The following is a 24,849-nucleotide window of genomic DNA, read 5'->3' as shown; positions in this document are numbered from 1 at the left end:
ACGACTTTGTAGCTCTCCTCGTGTCAATTTATTTCTGTACCCACTGCAGACGACAGTCACCTTTTAGGGTCCTTCCTGAGTCTATCACACTCTCCTTCACTGATCATCTTCCAGCCTTCGTTTTCCAGCTGAAAAACTGGAAATGACCCAATTATAAGAAACACCCCATATGGAAATAGATCATTGCTTGTGGAAGAGCTTTTCTAGATGCCAGAATGTCCTCCGTAGCCAAGCTAGGTCCTTGAGCCTTGAACAACGTTTGCCTTCTGTTTGATCCATATACCATCAAAATCAGAGAGTCTCAAACTTTTGATTTCACAAATCAAAAATACTTATTTTAATGATTTGCTCACTTATTTTAGAGAGAGAGAGAGGACATGAGCAGGAGGGATAGAGGGAGAGAGAGAGAGAGAATCTCCAGCGCATGGGAGCAGAGCCTGACTCAGGGCCGGATCTCACAACCTGGAGATCATGACCTGAGTCTAAACCCTTAGGTTCCGAATCAGGCACTTGACCAACTGCACCACCCAGGTGCTCCTAGATCAAAAATATTTTCAAATCTTTGGGAATACTGATAAAAGACTATTAACTTTCTATTGTCCATTTAAGGACTTTTTTTTTTTAATATTCCATCCATTATCATAGTCATTTCATTAAAGTAATATTTTAATATTCAATAAGTAGAAAGGACACTGTATGAGTCTAGGTATATAGCTATAAGCTCAGATGCCACGATAGGGAGATTTATAAATATACTGGGACAAAGAAGTCTGCAGTGTGTGTCTGATGTAACAGTTGGGAGGTAGGCAGGCAATTCGAGACTGGGGAGGCAACTCTGTTATCCTCACCAGTTTGCTCCAGTCATTGCAATTTTCTAGCCACAGAAGGGAAGTGGGAGTGGTGCTGAGAGAGTCTGGGCTGTGCATCTTCAGGGAATGACCCAGAAGAAAAGCGAGGAGAACAGAGGCTGAAAGTAATTAGCAGTCTCTGTAACAGACTTAATTCCTCAAGGATAGTTCTTACCAAAACATAACCTTCGGTGTACAAATATGTATGTGTGTACATATATATACACAAACAAACACATACACATTCTCATTATTTTTCTCATCTCGTGATGGACCTTAAAAATCTTCAACAGACCTGCAGAGGTCCAGTGCCAGTGTTAGACTCTCAAAGGCCCTGGGTTTCCTGGTCCAGGTGGAAATGGCAGGGACGCCAGGATTCAGACCCCCACGAAGTTAACCCACCATGACCCCCTCACTCTCCGAACTCTCTCCTAGTACCTGACAAGTAGTGCAACAGTGTGGAGAAGCATGAGAACACCCAGTGTCTGTACACCCTGCGCCATTACCTCCCTTCCTAGGAAAGTTTGAATTCCTGAGTGAAGCTTATATAGTGGTCCTGGACTAGTTCAAGAAACTAGTTTAAAAAAAATGTTGGGGACCTGGGTGGTTCAGTGGGTTAAGCCTCTGCCTTTGGCTCAGGTCATGATCTCGGGGTCCTGGGATCAAACCCCACATCAGGCTCTCTGCTCAGCAGGGAGCCTACTTCCCCCTCTCTCTCTGCCTGCCTCTCTGCCTACTTGTGATCTCTGTCTGTCAAATAAAATTTTTTAAAAATCTTAAAAAAATGTTTTTAATACTCTGAAATGTAATGTCATGGCAGCCATCCAAACTAAGACTAGAAAAAAGGGATTTGTTAATAAAATGCAATTTAAAAAGAGTTGAAGAACGTCTCTTCTCTAAAGACTGCCATAATACTACATTATTCTTAATGCCTCTTAAACGACCCGAGTAAGTGCTCATTAATCATGCGTTGCTCTGCATTGGCTAACAGGACTGGCACCCTGGAACTCGGGGATAAATTACTTGCAATAGATAACATCCGACTGGACAACTGTTCAATGGAAGATGCTGTTCAGATCCTCCAGCAGTGTGAAGACCTGGTGAAGCTCAAAATCCGCAAAGACGAAGATAACTCAGGTACGGAAAGCTTCCTTAGTTGAGACTGATTTCTCTAACTGCCCATCTGTCGCAGATGTTAGATCTTGATGTTTCACACACGACCGCTGGCTAGTGACACTGCAGCAGTGTTTCACATAGTTTAAAGAGGGTCTTTAAATTGTGTGTTGAGAGTGTAGGATGAATTTTAAATAATGATGCTTTTAATGATATAATTAAAGCATGATTATGGTTGTATCAAAATAATGTTCAAAAATGAAAATTAAATCATCATCCAGTACTACCCTGATACAATGGAACCAGTCATTTTTTTAGAGATTTTATTTATTTGAGAGAGAGAGAAAGAGAATGAGCAGGGGGGGGGGGAAGGGCAGAGGGAGAGAGAGAAGCAGACTCCCTGCTGAGCAAAGAGCCTGATACAGGGCTCTATCCCAGGACCCCAAGATCATGACCTGAGCTGAAGTTAGTCACTTTACCGACTGAGCCACCCAGGCACCCCAGAACCAGTCACTTTCTAGTTGATATTTATATTACATAATTATAGCCATAGTGCACATTTTAACTTTATAAGGACATTACCACTTTCCAAACGCTTAATACCGAACATTTTTTATTTACTGCCTGTAACTTATTTATCATTTTTCTCTTCTTTCTTGGATTGCTTCCAATTGTTTCACTATTGCAGATAGTGTAATCATGGACATCTTTATGTATGGATATCTCTTTTTTTTTTTTTTTTTTAAGATTTTTATTTATTTATTTGACAGACCACAACTAAGCAAAGAGGCAGGCAGAGAAAGATAAGAGGAAGCAAGCTCCCTACCGAGCAGAGAGCCCGATGCAGGGCTCAATCCCAGAACCCTGGGATCATGACCCGAGCCAAAGGCAGAGGCCCCAACCCACTGAGTCTCCCAGGCGCCCCTATGTATGGATATCTTTAATCAACTTTTCTTCTTCTTCTGAATTCTTTCCTTAGGAAATACTTTTAGAAGTAGAATTGCTGAGTATGAATAAAAAGGAACTTCTCAGGATTTCTGACAAGTCTTGTACCATGTTGCTTTCTAAAAGTGCCATATCCATTTGTGGGGTTTCCAGTAATGGATGAATATAGAGGGGCAGGGCTTCTCAAACTTTCTTAGGCCTCAGAATCACCTGAAAAGCTTGTTAAAACACAGTTCCTCGCCACTACCCCCAGATGAGGCCTGAGATTCTGAATTTCTAACAGATTTCCTGATGATACTACTGTGGTCCAAGAAACACAATCTGAGCAGCCCAGCAGTAGATAATATTGTAATCTATCTGATTACAATAAAAACCTAGAGGTAATTGGAAAAAGTCCATAATTGAAAGATGCAGCTAATGTGGGGAATTACAGAAATTGATAGATATGGATAGCATATCCAAAATTTAATATTTTGCCAATATTATGCATGAAGCCAACTTCTTTGCTGTGAATTTCATCCTGCTGGTTATAGTTACAAGCCTTTTTACTTGTTTGTTGGCCCAAACCTTATATATAATATACAGTTTGTATTTCCCAGTTTTTATTGTTTTGTTTTAATACAGTGAAAATTTAAAGAATTTAAAGTAATCTGAATGTTCACTCCAGTTAGGTTTTTATTTGCCCGATGTTTTCAACTTCGCTCTCTACAGAATTGGTAGATTTTTGCCTAATGACTCTCCTTATTGATTTTTCCAAAGCATTTGATTTTGTTTCCATAGAACCATTATTCTCCTGTTTCGTAGGTTATGTAAGAGTCATTAAATTACATTGTTACAAAAACTAGTAAAACTGACATAATCAGGCTTTGGAATAAACAAAATTGACTCTAAATTTTTAAGCTTGCAATTCAATTGTTAGCAGACACAGAGGTGCACAGAGGTACTAGAAAGAAAGACCTATTATTCTGGGGTATTCAGTGGCATTGGTAGATATATTTTACAAAGAAGATAAAGAACCACAATTAATCCAGTAATGGCTAAAGAGAGATTGGTTAAGAGAACTTCTACTGTGTATAACTTAATTCCCACTGATGACGAATTATTGTCAATGTTCTGGAATCTTCTATAATTAAGCCATCTAGATCTAAAGTTTATGGTCATGTCAGGCCATGTGTTTTTGATTCCTGCTCAACGTCAAAACAAGTTGGTAGTTGCATCCCTTGGTACAGCTGGTAAGGATGATTGTATCCAAATGTATTTTATAACCAATGCTTAAAAATTTCCACTCATTATTTCTCAAGCAACTGATCTTCTGTACCAGCATTTGCATTCTTCTCCTTACAAGCATGCTTCAATTGCACTTTCTTTGGGGGATTTATTTCGAAAAAGGATAAAGCCTCAAACATCAATCTGGGTTCTGTCCTAGTGAAGAGGCAAAGCTCTGTGGAGAAACCCATTTTGCATGATTTGCCAAACTACGCAGATCTCAGCTACCTTTCGTGCAGAACAAAAGAGCCAAGCCGGAGGTGCCCACAGTTGGCCATTCTCCCAGTACTGAAGCCAGGCTCTGCAGATATGTCAGGTGGGAGGAGTTCAGAAACAATAACCGAGCTCTTGGAGAGTCTGGTCCTGCTTCAATTGCTTCTTCCTTTCAGCTTATTTTTTCCCCTGTAGACCTTTCCCTCTACAATCCCGATGCCTAATCCTATGGTAATTCTCTTGCTTATTAAGTTTTTTTTTTTTTTTAATCTCTAGGAGGTGCTATTTTTAAAATCCTAAATCCTTCCATTGAAAACCATGCACCTACCCAAAATAAGACTAATAAATAGGGGTGAGATTCATACTTACCCAAACCAGATTTCCTTAAATTGATATATGAAAATAATATACTCATGCGGACATGTTTTTATAACAGAGCACTATTTGAAAATTACCATCTGATCATTGATTTGGAAGAATTTGAGGGTTTCTCTATCCTCTTCCAAATGAGAATATAAGTATAATTTGGGTAACTGAATTCTCTTTTATTCAGAGCAGAGCAAGGAGTGGGGGAGGAAATTATTCAAAATGAATGCATTCAAGGCAGCTCTACCACATTTGAGCTATGTGAGTTTGGGAAAGTTACTTAACCAGTCTGAGATCCAGCTCCATTTCCAGTCATGTACACATAGTAATACCCACCTTAGGGAGCAGCTGTAACTTACTAATATAAATGTTTACCAGCACAGTTCGCATGCAATACGTGGAAACTCTTTTTATTACTAATACATCCTAAAAAAGCCTTTCCCCACCATTGTTCTTATCCTTCATCAAGATTTAAATGAATGGGAAATAACCATTAATAATTACAACAGTCACTGATTTTCGAAGTTTGATACTGTGCTTCATCTGAAATTAAACTGATGATTTGAATTATTACCATCCTTTGTCTCTATACTTTATTTTATTTTATTTTTTAATATTTTATTTATTTATTTGACAGCGATCACAAGTAGGCAGAGAGGCAGGCAGAGAGGAGGAAGCAGGTTCCCCGCAGAGCAAAGAGCCCAATGTGGGGCTCGATCCCAGGACCCTGGGATCATGACCTGAGCTAAAGGCAGAGGCTTTAACCCACTGAGCCACCCAGGCGCCCCTGTCTCAATATTTTAAAACAGCAATACTCAGTATATAGTCTTCACTCCCTAAAATGTTGTTCATACTGATATAGGATTTTCTGTACTCCAGGAGTTTTCCAGTTCTTTCCTTAATCATCTGGCCCTCTCCATCTTGCTTCTCTTATCACTTACAGAAACTTGATAAGCATACTCAGTATAACTTGGTTTCCTAAGCTAGCAATACTGCAATTGGTTTAATAGATGCTACTTCAGAACATGAGCTCATCTTCCAGTCATACTAATGGCGTTGTTCTGCCTTGACCCTTACCCGAGGAAATGGTAGAACCACTCTCCAAAGTTGTTAAAGTCTTTGTTTTTCATTCGGTCATGCCACCAGCATTTATTTGGTTCTCTAAGGTGTTAGGGTCAACCAGGTCTTGGATGAGAAAAGATACAATCCCTGCCCCCAAGTCAAGTCACCACCTTATATGAGATACAGAAGAAAATAAGAAATATGATGAATGTTCTAGGTATAAGCACAAAATGTTAAGAGAATGTAGAGGCATCCATTTGAGCCGGGGGAGCTAAGGAGATGCTTCTGTCAACCTTGGTCTTGAAAGCATTTGAAAATGTGTTAGAATTAACCAGAAGAGAATGGGCCAAAGCAGATCAGAGAGCACGGCACATCCTAGTAGCAGATGTAGCTGAGGCAAAAATTATGTGTAAGGACTTCGTAGAAGGTGAGTAGGAAGATACACTGAAGCCAGATCATTACAGTCCTAAACCGTGTTAAGAAATTTGAACTTCACTCCAGAAGCCAATGGGAACCATTAAAAGACATCAAGCAGGGAGTGAGGCCAAAGTGTTTGGTCAGTGATGACTGGTTGTGGTCGGTTACTGGAGAAGGAGGCATTCAAGAGTCAGAATCCACTCTGTTTCTAGCCTTGGCTTAGGGAGCAGTAGGATGAAATGAATAAGAACACGAACTGGCTTCACAGCCAACAAGCTGGGAAATGGGAAAATGAAATTCTCGTCCATAAATGTCCATTTAATGACTATTTCACATGGCTGTTTGAAGGACCAAAGGAGGTAATATATTTAAGCACTCAGCGATGATGTTTGGCACCTAATAAGGCCCAGTGAATCCAAAATGCTAACTGCCATTATTAGGGTGCTTTTAAAATTAATTTTAGCTTTATTTACTTTCCAAATCTTTTGGAATTATAGGGATTTGCCTCCCACCTCTATACCCCCCAATATTCAGTGACCATTCTGCCTTCAGGAGCTTTTGCATTTGTAATCTTTCATTACCATAGGAAGACAAGTCAAGTAAAGCCAGATGGTTCTTGTCTGGGTCTGAGGCTCCAGAACAAGGCTATTACCCAAACCCAAAGATGGGTCCCAAAGATGCAAATAACCCTCTTGACATAAAATCTATTGTTTTTCTTTGATTGCTTCTAGATCCAATGTAAATGAAGAGGGAGATATTGAACAGCTAAGAAGTAGCCTGAGGCAAAACAGTCGAGAATTTGGGGACTTGTAGAAAGAAGTAGAGGGGCCTTCCAAACCTGTCACCAAAAATTCCTACGGACCTCTCTCCTTTGTATGACTGCCTTTGTGCCAATCAAATACATAGCTGCTAATGATTTCTCTCTTGATTTAGAGCACCTTGCTTCTAATATAGAGCATGTTTTAGAGACTCTAAATTCAGCATTTTACCTGCATTGGCTCTAATTTGTGCAGAGAAACATTTACAGGCTGCAATTTGTCCCATCCAAAGCAAATTACCATTACACATTTCCAAATAGAGTCTTAGGCATGTATAGCCTTAGTACCAGTTCAATCTGCCCTTCAAAGATTTCAGCTTTTGTATTTTTTTTTTTTCAGTTCATCATTGCTAAGCTAGCTGAACAATTTACCCCAGCTCCCCACCCCCTAAATCTAGGTTGAAGTAGCAGAAAGACCTCATTGTAAGCAAGCAAGAATGATCCTATCTGTGTTAGGGGCAATAGTAGGGATGGTTTTGGCAAAAGGCTGTCTCCAAAAAAGAACATATGATAAAGATTTAAAATAAGAAAGAAAGAAAAAAAAGAAAGAAAAAGAAAATAAGAAAAAAAGGAAAGGAAAGGGAGAGAGAGAGAGGAAGGAAGGAAGGAATGAAGGAAAAGAAAGGTTATCTTCTCTCTCTCTCTCTCTCTTTTCTCTTTTTTTCTCTCTCTCTTTTTTTTTTTTAATGCTTGATCTCAAAGTAATGGTTTCAAAGTCTAGTCAGAAACACCCAGAAGGCTTGTTAAAACATGGGTGACTGGGCCCCTCCCCTAGTGTCAAGGGTTCCTACAGGTCTGAGTGAAGCTGAGAATGTGTATTTCCAACACGTACTTAGGTAATGCTGAAGTTCCTGGTCCCAAGACTACACTTTGAGAAGCACTGTCACAAAGCAGCCTAACTTGGAGAGTAATTAATAATAATAATAATAATAATAATAAATAATCAGTAACATAAAGAAATTAAAATTCTCTTCTTAGACACTCAGCAACTCCTTGGAACTCTGTTGGCACACTGTTGTGACACGGCCAGATAAAAAGACCACCCCGTAGTGGGAAGCTATAAAGGCGCTCTTCTAAATGGTTGATCCTCTCAGGCCTGTCCCCCAAGAAATGTAGCCGGACTGCGTAAAATGAAGTCCATCGCTTTTAGTTGAAGTGAACTTTGATTGACCTGCACATGTATGCATTCCAAAGGCTCGCTCCCAAATCCAAGCCTCCTATTTGGTCCACATAAGCAGCTGCCATTATGGATTCAAGCCAGATAGCGTTCATTTTGTTAAACAGGCAGCACTCAAGAAGCCCGAAAATAACATTGCAGATAAGTAATGCTGCAATTTTGCATCTGTTCTGTGGTCCCATTAATTTTCTTAACTAGAGCTGAGCAGAGCAAACAAGTAGGCTGGCCCCTTTTCATGTCTTTCACTAAGAGTTGTAAACCTTCTGTTGTGATACAAAAGCTTCTTATAATATCATTAACATCTGTTTGGGCTCATTTTGAAACGTAGTGGTGATCCTGCGTTTTTTCTGTCTCAGAAAGTTTTTGTTCTGGTTAAACACTCTCAGTTGCTTCTTTCTAAGCTGGAGCAGCTTCAGGGGGAGAGGGTCTTGGAGTGCTTCCACCCCCAAAATGGTGTGAGCATACAGGGAAGTTATCACCCTCCTAAGCTGTAGGCCCTCCCACTGCCAGTTGGGCTAATGCCCGAGAAGGCAGATGGAGTTGGAAGTGCAGCCTGAAGCTGACTCAGATGCTCTTGGCCTTGTGGAGGGAGAGTGCTTTAGCATAGCTGGTTCCCACAGTGGCAGCCTAGGTCCGAGTGTCCGTCTTTGAGCGAGCCATATTGGGTGTGCATCACCTTGCAGGAGGGAACCAGACCTCAGAGGAGCAAGGAGGGTGACTCGCAAAGCTCAGAGACCTCCTCCCTTGGAACTGGGACTCGGGCTAACAACCCTCCTGTACCCCCTCTCTCATTTATCCACGCATTTACCAAAATCTCCGTGGTGCCAGCATTGCTCTGGGGACATGAAGAGAAAATGTCTGTTGTAAGGTGATCCTGTTCCAATGAAGGAGACAAGTAGAGAAATCATTCAAACATAGAGTGAAAAGTAGAACAGCCATTAGAACAGGCACTAGAACAGGCATTCTTGTGGGGCAAAGAAAGATTGGTTCTCCAGAAGCAAAGAATCCTAGATATTATGTGACGATGGTTTGTCGCTCTTCAGAGCTCGACCCTACCTGACTGGATCTTTCCCTTCATATTTAATCTCTCTTGTTAGGGGGAATTTAAGTTTCATTTCATTTTCCTCCTTGGCGAGGGGAACAAGACTTTGTTTCATTTCATTGTCCCCCTTGGCGAGGAGAACAAAAACAAGAATTAAGAGAAGTTGCAAACACTGGAAGAATACGCAGGAGAAAGATATTTGTGCATAGGGAGTAACGCATGCGAGGCTAGCCATGTGAGAAAAGTGCTTTTTAAGGGACTGCAGCGGTTCGGTAAGGAGAGAAGGTAGGAGATTGGACTGCAGGACAGAGGACGGCCGGGCCTCTGGAGACACAGAGGCTCCAGCTCAGCTCATGCAAAGAGGCTGTATTTTATTCTTAAAAAATTGGGAACTACTGAAAATCTTCAAGTAAGAGAGCAAGCTATTCAGATTTATGCTTTAGAAGTATTCTGGGAGGAAAAGAGAAGGAATTGTATATTGCCGGGCACTGGTGAAAATGGGTGGCGGGGGTGAGAGTACAAATAGGAGGGGCAAAGGCTGGGGCCCCACCAGGAAAACAAATTAGGAAGAAATTGTTGCTGTGAAAAACAGGGCAGAGCCGGTGGCGGTGGGCGGGGGGCGGGGGGGCTCTTCTAGAGCCAGTGGCAGTGGGAAGCTCTGGGAACCTTGCCTGGTGGGCAGATGGACCGGGAGGGTCTGGATGAGACTGGGTATACAGCCACCACCATCATTTATGAAAGAAAGGAAGCCAAGCTAATTAAGTAAGCCATTTACTCAAGGCATCCTCTAGGGTTTTCTAAGGGAATTAATATCTTTTATTTTTTAAAGTTTATTTGTTTGAGCAATGTCTACATTCAAGGTAGGGCTTGAACTCAGGATCCCGAGATCAAAAGGCACATCATGCTCCTCCAATTGAGCCAGCCAGGTACCCCAATGTTTTCTCTTTAAAAAACAATTATATTAGGAATACTTCAAGTATATTTTTTAAAGTAGAGAAAAATGTTGTTAAGGAACCATCATACATCACCTCATTTCAACAGTTATTAACTTAGGCTCCATCTTGCTTCAGCTCTGTTCCCAGCCTAACTGTCCCACCCCACCCCACACACTGAATTATATGGAAGAAATTCCAGACATATCATTCCATCTTGTAAATATTACTGTATCCCTAAATGCTACTTTTTAAAAGGATTTCTACAATACATAACTCCATATCATCATGGTTCAAAATATTATCAGTAATTCTTTATTTCACCTAATATTTATTCATTGTGCCATTTCCTGATTTTCATATACATACATAGTTAGGTAGCAGGTGGATAGAGATGGATGGATAGATAAATAGATGATAGATTATTTTATAAAGTTGATTTTAATTTGGGTCCGAAAAGATCTACTCATTGCTTTTGGTTTTAATGTCCCTTAAATTTTCCCTAATTTTTGGTTCTAATAATTTGTTTATTGAAGAAATCAGAAATCAGTTTCTATTCCTGTCATAATTTTTTTAAAGATTTTATTTATTTATTTGACAGAGAGAGGGAAAGCGCACAAGCCGGGAGAGCAACAGGCAGAGGGAGAGGGAGAAGCAGCCTCCCCACTGAGCAGAGAGCCTGACATGGGGCTCCATCCCAGGACCCTGGGACCATAACCTGAGCCAAAGGCAGATGCTTAACCAACTGAGCCACCCAGAGGCCCCTGTCATAATTTAAACACAGCATCACTTCCTGTTTCCATCACAATGTTGTAACAGGAGTGTGTCCTTCCTCACTAAAATACTGCCATTTAAAAATTATTTATTTTTTTTTATTTGTATCCCCATCACTATTTAAACTCATTGAGTGCCTTAAGAATTGCCATCTTGTTGGGACGCCTGAGTGGCTCAGTTGGTAGGACAACTGCCTTCGGCTCAGGTCATGATCCCGGAGTCCCGGGATCGAGTCCCGCATCAGGCTCCCAGCTCCACGGGGAGTCTGCTTCTCCCTCTGACCTTCTCCTCGCTCATGCTCTCTCTCTCACTGTCTCTCTCTCAAATAAAATCTTAAAAAAAAAAAAAAAAAAAAAAAAGAATTGCCATCTTGTTATTGTGAGGCCTCAGCTGCCTAATTTAAAATGTCCCCACCTGAAACGAACTTAAACCCATTTACTCCATTTCTGACGTTAGTGTGTCATCTTTGTGACGTAAGTTGCCAAATGGTCAAAAAATAACCCCGGGCACGCACTCTGGGTTGCCTAAAGAATGAGCAAATTAGAACCAGTTTCTCCATGTTCTTGCATTGAGTGGGACTCAACCTGCTCCGACATCCTATAGGTCAGTGTTTATTTTCATCTGGACTGAAGTTGCAACTGAAACTTCCCACAGTCCCCTGGGTTCTGGGCAGCTGGTTCCAGGTACTAGAGAGTTGTTACTTTCCACAACTCCCATGAAGAGCTGATGGCCAAACCCAGGATGCTTGGTGACCACTGACAAGGTAGGCCTCCTGTTTGCCCTATAAGGGAAAACAATAAAGGGCCAAGGTCTTTCCCCTGGTATAAACACCCACCCTGAACGACCAGCAGAGTGCCCAGTGGCAGCTGATACTTAACTATGCCAAGGTCTACTAATCAAAGGACTCATCTAGAATTTTATCCAGAATATAGTAGGAGGCACAGTCTACAAAGCACATGTAATCTATCTAATAACACCCTATCTATCAAAGCCAGCTCTGAAGGGTGCTGGTAGATCATAGTGTAGAAAAATTTCAACTTTTGACCTCAGCCTCCACCCTGCACGTATCCTTGGGCCCCCCCCAGCCTCCACCCTGCACTGTATCCTCAGGCCTCTCCTAGCAGCTCGATAGCAGCTTATCACAACCTGAGTGGCCCCCACAAATAGAAACCTATAAGGAGTTTGTGAACCATCAAACAAATTACTGAAGCTTGATGTGGAGGAGTCTCAGCTGTCACTAGAAACTTGAGTGTAGGAGCCAGGGTGGCTCAGTCAGTCGGGCGTCTGACTCTTGGTTTCAGCTAGCATCAATGTCTCAGGGTCCTGAGATTGGGCCCTGTGTCGGGGCCTCTGTGCTCCTTCCCCACCCACATGTGCACACTCCCTCTCTCTCTCTCTCTCTCTCGCTCTCACTCTCTCTCAAATAAATAAATATATAAAATCTTTAAAAATTATATATGTACGTATATATACACTTGAGTGTAATATTGAGTATCTTTCTATCCTAAGAGGTTGATTTAAACATTGTAGGGTATGGTAGACAGTCTTTAATTCTCTGTGTGTAGCCTGTTAGATGTAGAGGATTGCGGAAGGGGAAGTGACCGGTGCATTCCAAAAGCCTGCTCTGTGGCAGAAATGAAGTAAGTGCTGGTAGGAGAGGACACATCGCTTCGTACCTTACTTTATAGACCTTTCATTTTATGTTCCTTGTAATTGTTCACTGTACACACAGATAATTGAATTGTTAACTCAAGCTTTTCTTTTCCTCCTTATTTCAGGGTTTCATGTCATAAACGAACAGCTGCTCATTGCAGAAATGCGACTGTGTCAACCTTTAGCTATGATGCAGTCTGTCTGTAAAAGCTGACTGTTTAGTTAAAGTAGCTACTGGACCATTTCATTGTATCCTTAGGTACAGAAATGAAACTGCTCCCTAACCCTTCACAGCTCCCGGGCTCAAGGAATAAAACAAGAAATGCCCAAGAACTTTAAGCATGTCATAAGCAAATACAACACTTTGAAGTCTGAGACAGCGTATTTGTAATCCTGACAGTCCAAACACCCTGCCGTGTCAAAGGTGTCCCATGACATGGTGCGGGCCAGTGCTGTAGGCAGACCCTGTTAACAGACCATTTCCTTCATGCCGGTGTGAAACAGGGAAGATCAGTTCATGGCCGTGTAGCAGCCTGGTCTGTACTCCTGAAACGTACTTGACATGGCTCTTCCTCTCTAGAGCAGAGGACAGAGAACCATTGAAACCTGCACTTCAGTATCTGGGAATTCATCCACAGGATTGACGTTTTAAGATACAATCAGTGGAATAATGTGGAAAGGATTCTAGATTTCCAAGCCAGCTTCTCTAAGCCCCACTTAACCACAGATATGTTAAAGTTTGCTCCAACCCTGAGTAAGATCTTCTTTGTATTCAAAGTTAGCTTGCTTGGGAAGGCCTGGAAATAGGAATGGGTTGTCCCAGTCTCTGTCATCACATGACTCTCTCCTCTCACAGGTATTTAGGGCACTCTAAGGAAGTGCAGGGCAAGCCCTGTGCTAGGCATGGACACAGGCTAAAGGGCTCGAGGTCCAGCTGGGCGGGTCACTCCCTGATTTAAAACATAGGTCATTAGGCAGTGGACCCCTCCCCCAACACTAATGACGGCCACATCCCTGTTTTAGAATGTAATATCTTACGAAGGAGAATCTACCTCCCCAAATAATTTCTGAGACATAATGCTTTAATGATGATGTCTTGAGTTTATTTTATATATGAATATATGTGTCTTATTACTTTGCTTTTTATTCCCCTCCAAAGAAACCAATTATGACTCCTTGGCATTTATTGCAGATGAGCAAGAAAGTTCCGGAGCCATTATTTACACTGTGGAGCTCAAGCGCTATGGGGGGCCCCTTGGCATCACAATTTCAGGAACTGAAGAACCCTTTGATCCTATAATCATTTCAAGCCTCACTAAAGGGGGATTAGCTGAAAGGTAAGATTTCAAGAAACTGCTACAATTACCTGGGTCTGGGCTGGGTTTTCTTCCTCACAGCTTCAGAGAATACATGCTCCCCTCCCCTGCTTGGTTACCTGTTAACTTTTTCACATCTGCACAAAGGATCGATCCTAGAGCTTGAGAACTGTCAGGCAGAGCTCCAACTTGACTTCGAGGGGCATCTACAGGCGGTAAAAGATGTCATGGGCTTAACATTGATATTACTCTCCGGAAATGTCTACGCTTGACCACAGTGGACTGGAGGTGGATTTATATCATGTCCGTTTTGAGAGGAGGAGACTGAAGTTCAGGGAGGTTAAAAGGCTTGTCCAGTTCAATTCAGCAAACATTTACTGAGCCTGTATTACCTGACAGGTACTGGGCTTGGCTGCTTTGTTTTCCAAAGAGGATGACACAGGCTTTGTCTTCAAAGATTTGGGGAGACAAAGCACAGTGACCCATCTTCATAATGTGATTTAAAATGTCCATTAGTTCTTTTGGCCAAGATGCACGCCCACCCCCAACCCCCATTCAATCGCCTTTCTCTCTGAGACACATGGTGGTGCATATTCCAAACTTTCCCTTCAGTAATCTAGCTCAAGAATGCACACACATCATGCTGACGCAGGTTTGCAAAACAGAGCTGTAGCACTGCAGAATCTTGGAGCTGCAAGACCCCCTGGAAATCAGCTCATCCAAGATCTTCATCTGCTGAAAGAGGGCACTGAGGCAGCTGAGAAAGGGTTACCCTGTTGGGGAGTCATATTGTGATATTAACAGAGACACCTATGATGGGGTATTCTTCAGATATCCTCCTCTCCTAGCTTCCTCTGTTAGGGAGACCATCCTAGGTATCTCTATCAGGGAGACAACAAGAAAAGTTTCATGTTGATCCAGTTTGGCAACCTACTGGTCAGGTATTCCCTGGCTTACAACCTAGTTTTCTAAACTGGAGATCCTTTATGAACAAATGAAGTGATCTTTTCCCTTTATCCCGAAGAAAATATATTCTTTGAGAGTAGGTGCTTGGGTGGATGTGGTCAGCAGTCCCTCGTAACCACTGTGACCCCATGTCACCTGTTACCCCAGGTGCTGCTGCCACTACCCCAGAGGCAAGCTGCTGTCAGCGCACTCAGCCACAGGCAGCCCGGTGAGGTGGCCTCATTCCTTCACTCACTGTCCTGCGCACTAAGCCAGGACAAGAGGCTGGTACTTGGGACTCCCCTTCGATAGCCTGTAACCCGGCTGGAGAGATCGGAGTTTTTAGACCATCCCTGAGTGTCCCAGCCCGAATGTCCCACTCAGGGCTCCCAAAGATAGGTATGGTGAACAGCAGAGCTATAAATTCCAGCCTGCCTGCTCAGAATTGGGTGAGGATGGAAAGAAAAGAGCAAAGGCCAAGGGTCTATTAGTTCGTTGATCAAGAAATTTTCTTTTTCGGGGCGCCTGGGTGGCTCAGTGGGTTAAGCCTCTACCTTCGGCTCAGGTCATGATCCCAGGGGCCTGGGATCGAGTCCCGCATCGGGCTCTCTGCTCAGCAGGGAGCCTGCTTCTCCTCATCTCTCTCTCTCTGTCTGTCTCTCTGCCTATTTGTGATCTCTCTCTCTGTCAAATAAATAAATAAAATCTTTAAAAAAAAAAAAAAAGAAATTTTCTTTTTCCACATTTCAAGCAGTGGGCCAAGCCCTTTACATATGTTTTCCTATTTAATCCTCAAGCCCCCATTATAGTGACATAGGCAAGTGATACCCAGAGAGGTTAAAATAAGAAATCCGGGTCACTCGAGAGGGGCAGAGTTGGATTCAAACGTAGCACGAATTGATTCTCTGAGCCTTTTCAATCCTTAGAATGACCAACAGAGGGACCCTGCCATACCAGGGTCTGAGGGAGGTCCCCATCTCTCTGATCCTCACTTCTGGTGAGCTAGGGTCATGGTTGTGTTCAACCCGTAATTTACAGTTAAATCTGTGCAAAGAAGCAGTGCTCCATCCCAAGTATCACTGCATTTACTGTCCAGCATTGTTTATTTCCTTGGGATTTTATAAAAAGATTTATTTATTTATTTGACAGACGGAGATCACATGTAGGCAGAGAGGCAGGCAGAGAGAGAAGGGGAAACAGGCTCCCGGTTGAGCAGAGAGCCTGATGCAGGGCTGGATCCCAGGACCCTGGGACCATGACTTGAGCCAAAAGCAGAGGCTTTAACCCACTGAGCCACTTGGGATTTTTTAAGAGGGTTACTAAATGCCTCTGATTTCTTAGAATTCAAAAAGCACAGCAAGTCCATTTTACACCCTAATTAAAACAATTTTTCTAATTTTATTTGAAACTAAAAAGTTATTCACAAAAGATGCAGTTATCTTGTAACATTGCCCAGGAGAAAGCAAGAAGTGGCTTCTAGAGACCCTTGCCAAGGCTTTATTATCATGAATGTATAAAGTATGGCAGGGGATTTCTATTCAGTGGCACACAGGGATTTTTCTACCTTTCCTATTACTATTTGGTGTTTCAGAACTGGCGCCATCCACATAGGAGACCGAATCCTGGCTATCAACAGCAGCAGCTTGAAAGGAAAGCCTCTGAGTGAAGCCATCCATTTGTTACAGATGGCAGGAGAAACTGTCACCTTGAAAATTAAGAAACAGACAGATGGTGAGTAGGTTGAGAGCCACAGTTATGGATTTTCAGTGCATTTCTATCCCTCTGTATCTTTCTAGGGAAGACGAGTCTCCAGAGGGAGGATTAGAATATCTTCTTATTACCCTCAGACTTAAACTCCTTCTCTGTCTTTGCAGCCCAATCAGCATCCAGTCCCAAGAAATTCCCCATGGCTAGCCACCTGAGTGACCTGGGAGATGTGGAGGAGGACCCCTCTCCAGGGCAGAAGCCAGGCAAGCTCTCTGACACATACCCGTCCACTGTGCCCAGTGTGGACAGTGCGGTGGACTCGTGGGACAGCTCTGGGATAGACAGCAGCTATGGGAATCAAGGTACGTCCGAGCCTCGGGGAACAGAGAGGGCTTACAGCTGAAGCCTGTGCTCCTCAAAGATCTACCCTCTGCTCTTTGGGGAGAAAACAAGTTCTTTATTTATTTTACTTGTGTCTGCTTCAGTGCAACCGGAGGGTTGCTGAATATGGTGACCTTGCATTTTCTCCTCCTTAATACTGATAAGTCCTGAACATTTATCAAACACTAGCGAGCCCGCATTAGGTCTGCTGATGTCTGAGTGTTCAATTCAGAGCTTGTCCTTCCTGCTTAGATTAATAGGAGGCAAACCATACAATAAAGTGGTTCACCAAAGACAGGCCCCTTTCTTACTTTTGTAAGCAGGCTTTCCACAAAGATGGATTGGGGAGTGCCGCAGGTGTGCTTTGAGAGGTGAGCCGATGATCTGTGACCCCATTTATTCCTGCCTCCTCCTGACTTTTAGTAGAAACTTATACAGGTTTGCTGAGTACCCACGATGAGAGAGTTGTGACCACAATACATAAAAGTATAGAGTAGATTTTTCTTTACAGGCATCAGCCTCATGTGAAGAAGTATAACCTACATTAGAAGTTAAACCTCACCGGGTGCCTGGGTGGCTCAGTGCGTTAAAGCCTCTGCCTTCGGCTCAGGTCATGATCCCGGGGTCCTGGGATCGAGCCCCACGTCGGGCTCTCTGCTTAGTAGGGAGCCTGCTTCCTCCTCTCTCTCTGCCTACTTGTGATTTCTGTCAGATAAATAAATTAAAAAAAAAAAAAAAAAAAGCTAAACCTCACCACAGAACGTAAACACACAAAAAGTATTAGACTGAATGCAGACTAATAAACTAAAAGCTTCTTTTAAACATCTATCTCCTTCCAATGATACCTGACATCAAAAGAAAAGTGTGTCAGAAATTCTTTGTATTTCTTCTGTATGGGATTGAGATGTGATTGCCCCCCTCTGGATCTCCAGTGAAAATATCCCTCAAGAAAAGGATGTTCCAGATTGCCCATGTGTGCCTAGAGAATATTTGAATTCCAGGTCAAGCCACAGCTGCTTACCTACCTGAAGGTGGACGGACTGGGCAGGAGTGTTGACTGGGGGCATCCTGGCCATCTTCACATGTACCGAAAGTGGGTGGGGCATGAGCTACATAGAGGATTTTGTTTAGAAGCAAAATATAACAGATTCACCATAAAGACGATAGCATAAAGCCTTCCAAATACTCATCATCTCTTAGACCTTGCAATTCCATTCTAGGACTTTATCCTGAGGAAATAATTATACCAGAGACAGACAAAGACGTTGTTTCCCACGTTGCTTGCAATGCCTAAATATTAGTGAACCAAAAATATCAAGTGACAGGACGTTAAAGTTAGGGAATCTGTACAAAAAGAAAAAAAAAAAAAACAAGAGTTTACCTTCTCTTTTTTGCCTGGTATAAATCCCAGCCTCCAAATCCCTTTTCTGCTCTGATTTAAGTCAGTTGGAGAATAAAATACGTAAACCAGAAGTTTGGGGGTTGCTTTGCAACTTGGTTAATTAACCGCTTTTTGGAAGGCTCTGTAACCAGTTCACTCTGTTTCTGGTTCTGCTAGTTTTCTTCTCTCACCTTGCCTTCGCCTAGGTCAGTCTTTGTCAAGTCCCACGAATAGGGGACAAGGAAAAGGAATGATATTTCAAAAACCATCAAGTAATTACTTGTTAGAGATGATACTGGAATACACACACACACACACACACACACACACACACACATTTTATTATTATACTGGAGAAAATATTTTGAAGACCCAAAATAAAATTAGAGCTCTTGTTTATCTGGTAATTAGTGTTTCTAAGTCATAATATCTTGTGACAAGTTGGCTGTGCTACCAGATAACTTGTCTATCAATTTGTCATTGATCAAATTCTTGATTTCTCATTGCCTATGAGTTGAGGAGCCACCAGAGGTCTCTGATAAAAGACAAAAGTCAGATTCTATCAGAGTAGAACTCCGAGGTTTGTTTATTAATGTGCTTGCTTATTTATTGCTGCTTAATTTGGAGACTTTCTTGTTAGAAAGATTTTTCTTTTGTAAGGATGTTACTGATTTTAATGAGTTCTGCCCATAAGGTAATCTGTAAGAACTTAAGTTACTCTCAGGGCTGCCTGCCTGACTCAGTCAGTGGATCGAGCTACACTTGACCTTGGGGTCATGAGTTTGAGCCCCACATGGAGTGTAGAGAATACTTAAAATGACTAAATACATTTAAAACCTAAAAAAAATAATAATAATAATTTGAAAGAAAGAACTTAGCTACTCTGACCTTTTATACCATAGGATGAGAACCCTGATTAGCACACTAAATATAGAGCCTTTCCCACATGAATATAAAATGAAGAACCATTTATTATTCATGAGACTTTTGAAAATTTGAATTCCTAGACAGAGAATAGTAGTCATAATAATATTAAATTGGGCATCAATAAGTTAGAAATCTTCATGAAGATAAAGAGAAAAGATGGCAATTGTAAGAGAATCGAAGTCCTCCAGGACGATGAAAACCCAGTAACAATACCTCATATTTGTAAAATAGCCCATCCCAAGCACCCATCTCAGTTCTCATATGGAATGTGGATGTCGAAAGGCTGGTTGATCACAGGAGCTCAGTGTTAGCAGAGAGTTTGGAAGTCAAGTTGCTTGCGGACGCCAGCGCCCACGGGGACCAGGCGCTCCCTGAAGGCTGAGACAGTCTCCCCACCCCACACCAGGAGCCCAAAGTTCTCACTTGTATTGAGTGGAAATCTCTCTGCTTGTAGCTCCTGCCTATTAGTCTCCATTCTACCCTCAAGGTCGTTCAGAACTAGACTAAAGCCTCTTCCCCTTGACAGCCCTTCAGGTAACTGAAAGAGAGCCCTCATGCCTCTCTGAAGTCATTCCGTCTCCAAGCAAAATTGCCCCAGGTCCTTAACAGTTCCTCACATAAAACTTACTTTTAAGTATCTTTATCATCCTGAAGGCCTCTCTTCTGAGTATATTCAAGTTTAACTCCCTACTTATTAAAATGTAGAGCTCAGAAAGAAAGGTTATACAACAGTCTGACAGCCCAGAGCAACTCAAGCCTGTCACCTTCATCACTGAGAATTTCAGACCCTATGAAAGTAGCCTACCTACCTTGACAGAATTGTAGTGGTTGAATCCTGTCACTCATTTTGTGCTTATTGCTTACCAAGTTCTCAAAGTCCAGCTTTTTTTCTTTTTTAACTTGTGTTATTAGGTTAAACCAAGTCTTTCCAGATTACGTGAACAACACTGACTTTTTTAAAAGCAAGGCATGTGGGGCGCCTGGGTGGCTCAGTGGGTTAAGCCTCTGCCTTCAGCTCAGGTCATGGTCTCAGGGTCCTGGGATAGAGCCCCACACTGGGAATCTCTGCTCAGCAGGGAGCCTGCTTCCACCTCCACCTGCCTTTCTGCCTACTTATGATCTCTCTCTTTCTCTCTCTATTAAATAAATAAAATCTTTTATAAATAAATAAATAAAAGCAAGACACAGAACCACACTTTTTTCCTCGTCAAATACTATGTTGTGACATGTTCATGATCTCTTCAACCTGTGGCTCCAGCCTGTCAGGGACTCTACCATATACCATCTACCAGGAAGATCTTGCCCATTCTTATCACACCGTGTGGTCCACTATAGCTGTCCCATTGCCAGCAAGCTATCACACCTCTGTGATGCTCATCTTCCTCTTGGGTCCAATGTCTCTGTAGCCACATTCCTTATTGTTCTCTGCTGCTTCTCCAAATGTCAAATCTGCCCCATTCATTCATTCAACAAATATGTAATGGCTGGCGCAATAGAAGGCCAGTGGATCTACAAAGATCAGCTAAAGAGTTGTGGTCCCTATTCTCACGGAAGACATAAGCCAGTTGAAGGGCCAGACAATTACCAAGTACCTACAGTGCAAACTATTAGTTAATGCAGAGAGAAATAGGATGGAGTGACCCAAGCTGGGGGGTATGGTGGGTGTTTACGGAAGTCTCATGCTGGGATGACTCTCAATTCTACTGCGCAACTCTAGGATGCAAAACATTTCTCCTCTGCCTCTGGGTCAGCGTCTTCTCTTCCCATTCTCCTGACCCTTAGACCTATACCCTTCTGCTTTATCAAAATCTTATGCTTTGGACCCCTTCTGTCTGTCTTATTCCTCTATTATTTTTTTAAGATTTTATTTATTTATTTACTTATTTACTTATTTATTTATTTATTTATGGGGGATAGAGAGAGAGAGGGAAGCAGAGTCAGAGGTAGCAGGGAGCCCAAAACAGGACTCAATCCCAGGACCTCAGGATCAGAACCTGAGCTGAAGGCAGACGCTTAACTGACTGAGCCATCCAGGCAACCCTTTATTCCTCTTTTTAACTCAGAAAACCCTTTCCTTGGATTTAGCAAAGATCATTCAATACAAGGGAGACTGACAGTTTGCTGGTACCTGGACTCTGTCATTCTCATGGATGGTGTAGCTCTTTTGGTGTCTGTAATTCTTGACTATCAACTCAGGTAGCTATGTTTTCTGTCTTATCCCACATTAAGCTTTAGATATTTCTCTCTTTTCAGTTCACTTTTTTCAGCTTTATTAAGGTATAATTGACAGCGTGTACAATGTGATGATTATGATATGCACACACATTGTGAAACGATTACCACCATCAAGTTGATGAACACACCCATCAACTTCATACTTGCCATTTGTGTGTGGGTGTGTGTGGGTGTGTGTGGTGAGAATGCTTAAGATCTACTTGTTTAAGGGCGCCTGGGTGGCTCAGTGGGTTGAAGCTTCTGCCTTTAGCTCAGATCATGATCTCAGGGTCCTGGGATCGAGCCCCACATTGGGCTCTCTGCTCAGCAGGGTCCTGCCCCCCCCTCCTCTCTCTGCCTGCCTCTCTGCCTGCTTGAGATCTCTGTCTGTCAAATAAGTAAATAAAATCTTAAAAAAAAAAAAAAAACTACTTGCTTAGCACTTTTCAAGTACACAATACAATCTTATTTTAATCTATAGTCACCATGCTCACTTTAGATTACCAGAACTCATTCATCTTCTAAATGAAACTATACGCCATTAGACCAACATTCTCCCACTCCTCGGCCCCAGACACATTCTACTTTCTGTTTCTAAGAGCTGAGTTTTACTTTTTTTTTTTAATTTAGGTTTTACATATAACTAAGTTAATACTAGTATTTGTCTTTCTGTCTCTCACTTATTTCACTTAACATAATATTGTCCAGGTTCATCTATGTCATTGCAAATAAGATTTCCTTCACTTTTCTGGCTGAATAATTTTCTGATGTGTATATATTACTACATTTCTTTATTCATTCATCTGTCAATGGCACTTAGGTTGTTTCTGTGTCTTGACTATTGTGAATAATGCCACAGTTCTATCTCTTCAAGATACCTACTCTATTTCCTTTCAATGTATATATATGCAGAAGTAGGATTGCTGGATCCATTTTGAGGTTATTTTTATCATTTTTATTTTCTCAGGGAAAAAATGTATTTCATACAGGTTTTCAAATATATTTGCACACAGTTAAGGAATTTGTTTCTTTTTATTTTCTTAGTTTCTAGAATTATATCCTGAATATTGTTCCATATTTGGTACATTTGTGTTTTTATTCTTTTTACCCATGAGTATACTGGTAATAGTTTATTTTTATTTAGTGTTTTTCCAAAGAGCTGACCCTTGAATGTATTTATCAGTTCTATTCTTGTTTTCTAAAATAAATTTTTGCTTTTAATTTTTAAATCTAACTTTCTTCTTAGATTTTCTGTTTGTAACTAGAATTTGATGCATAATTTATCTATTTCCGTGCTTCCTTGTAGTTTTCATAAAGATAATGATGACTGAGAAGAGGCCAACATTATGGAAGTGTTGAATCACTATTTGTACACCTGCAACTAATATTACACTAGAATTTAAATTAGAACTTACAAGAAAAAAAAGAGACATCAATATGTACAAAGAGCCCGACTTCTCCTTAATGTAGTTAAGGCATACAACATAGTACATAAAGAGAGTAACAGAGCAAGACCCTGAGCAGTATTCTCGCCATTGGTGACCAGGGTGGGTGTGGGGGCTTTTATTTTTCTCCTTAATCTCCCTTCTGATCTCTACAAGCTCATGTTTTATCTCCTTCTTTCATGTTGGCTTGTCCAGGTTTCCATGAGCTCTTATATATCTGCTTTGATCTCTTGCTTTATAGAGATGATAGTTTCAGTGTATATTTTTAACATTTTGTGATGATCTGTTTGGTCATATTTATCATTTGCTCTGGGGCAGTCTTTTGCTCATGAGTATCCATCATCTATTGCTTTGTTTTCCTGTTCCTTCTCTCCTTTTTTTTTTTTTTTTTATATTAACTTGGTATACATCTTATGCTAGTTCTTTTAGAATTAATGTTCATCTTTGAATGAGATGACTTCTTTCTAAATTGGATGTTTGAAAGGAGTTCTGAGACAGAAGAGCCTAACTTTGTGCTCCAGACTAGCAAAAATTACCCCGCAGCTCACAGTAACCTGTGATGAGTGCATTCTTCCTCAGCCCAGAGACATAACTGTAGGCTGCCAACAATATAGAATTCTTCTCTGCTAGCCTGCCTCTCTGACAGATTGCTTCCTGAAGTGGTGGTATATCTGTAGGTGTTGTCTTTTGCCCACCTCCCTGGCTTTACCCTAATATACTAGTCCTGGGAGCTTGCTGCCACCAGCCTATAAGATCCATTCCAGTGTTGCAAACAAAGCATTGTTGTTTCGCTTTATGCCATGGCCCCTGCTTTGAAAGACTGGGCCCTCTCTGAAATTGCTGGTTATAGGTGTCTCCTCTTGGCTTTTTATCACTGCCTCCCACCTCCTTTTTGACTAGTGGAATTTGGTAACTTTTTCTTATGTATTTATGGTTTGAGCTTCTAGTTTTGCTAAAAATGTAGGTTATGTTACTTGTCAACCCTTCCTGTTTTGAGGTGATTTCTAGAGAAGGTAAAAAGGCTCTGCCTTTTTAAAACAATATTCTCATTTAAACACTTTGAGTATTTCTTGGCTAGAACAATTACAAATAGTTAACATAAATGTATGATGTGATTTTCTCATTCTTAACAAAACTGGATTTTTAGGAAACAAGTTTGGCAGGGAATTATCTGGTGTGCTTTCCTGTACTAAAATTGGCTTCCAAAAATGAAAGTAATGGCAGGAGCTACAGTCCCAAAATTGTAGAGTTGACAACTGAATTCCAAAACCATTCTCTGATTTCCAAATTTTATGAATATGAACCAACATTGTTTAGTTTGCTTTTTAAAACTAATACAGAGTGTGAATTAAGAGCTACAAGTATAAGATGTTAACTTTCACAATGTTGTCGTACTGAAAACCCAATAGTACAATGTTGGAATATGAGAATTTTATAGGTATCTGAAGTATGGTTACCCTCAAAATAAAAATCACTGTACCAAGATTCCATATGCTATTAGAAGTGCCAACATTTGTGAAGACCTATTTTCCATAACACTAACAAACAAAACTAACCATTACTCTCAGTGAAAGGACTCTAGATTGAATTTTATACCTTGTATCAGTGTGCTTTGGCTACTATAACAAAGTACCAGAAACTGGATGGCCTAAACAATAGAAATTCATTTTCCACTGCCTGGAAGGCTAGAAATCCAAGATCAAGGTATCCGGTGTAGTTTCTCCTCAGGTCTGTTTCCTTGGTTTGCAAACCATGGGTTGCCTTCTCCCTTCCTCATATGCCCTTTCTTCTGCGTGTGCTCATCCATGGTATCTCTCATGGGTGTCCAAATTGTCTCTTCTTATAAGGACACCAGTCAGATTGAACTATGGCCCCACCTTATAACCTCATTTAACCTTAATTACCTCT

General features: G+C 41.4%; 1 protein-coding gene across 5 annotated transcripts in view; it reads left to right on the top strand.

The window, feature by feature from the left end:
• The window catches only part of GRIP1 (glutamate receptor interacting protein 1), a 677,260-nt gene that overhangs the window by 622,633 nt on the left and 29,778 nt on the right, over window positions 1–24,849 (top strand). For all 5 annotated transcript variants that reach the window (XM_059186254.1, XM_059186253.1, XM_059186252.1 and 2 more), the window contains 4 exons: window positions 1,840–1,985; window positions 13,818–13,962; window positions 16,478–16,617; window positions 16,761–16,955. In XM_059186254.1, the coding sequence (XP_059042237.1) occupies window positions 1,840–1,985; window positions 13,818–13,962; window positions 16,478–16,617; window positions 16,761–16,955 (626 nt within the window). The remainder of the gene's footprint in view (window positions 1–1,839; window positions 1,986–13,817; window positions 13,963–16,477; window positions 16,618–16,760; window positions 16,956–24,849) is intronic.

The sequence above is a fragment of the Mustela lutreola genome, chromosome 8 (genome assembly GCF_030435805.1).
Source record: "Mustela lutreola isolate mMusLut2 chromosome 8, mMusLut2.pri, whole genome shotgun sequence".
Taxonomy (NCBI): domain Eukaryota; kingdom Metazoa; phylum Chordata; class Mammalia; order Carnivora; family Mustelidae; genus Mustela; species Mustela lutreola.
The sequence above is the reverse complement of the archived record's forward strand: the minus strand, read 5'-3'. Positions and strand labels throughout refer to the sequence as shown.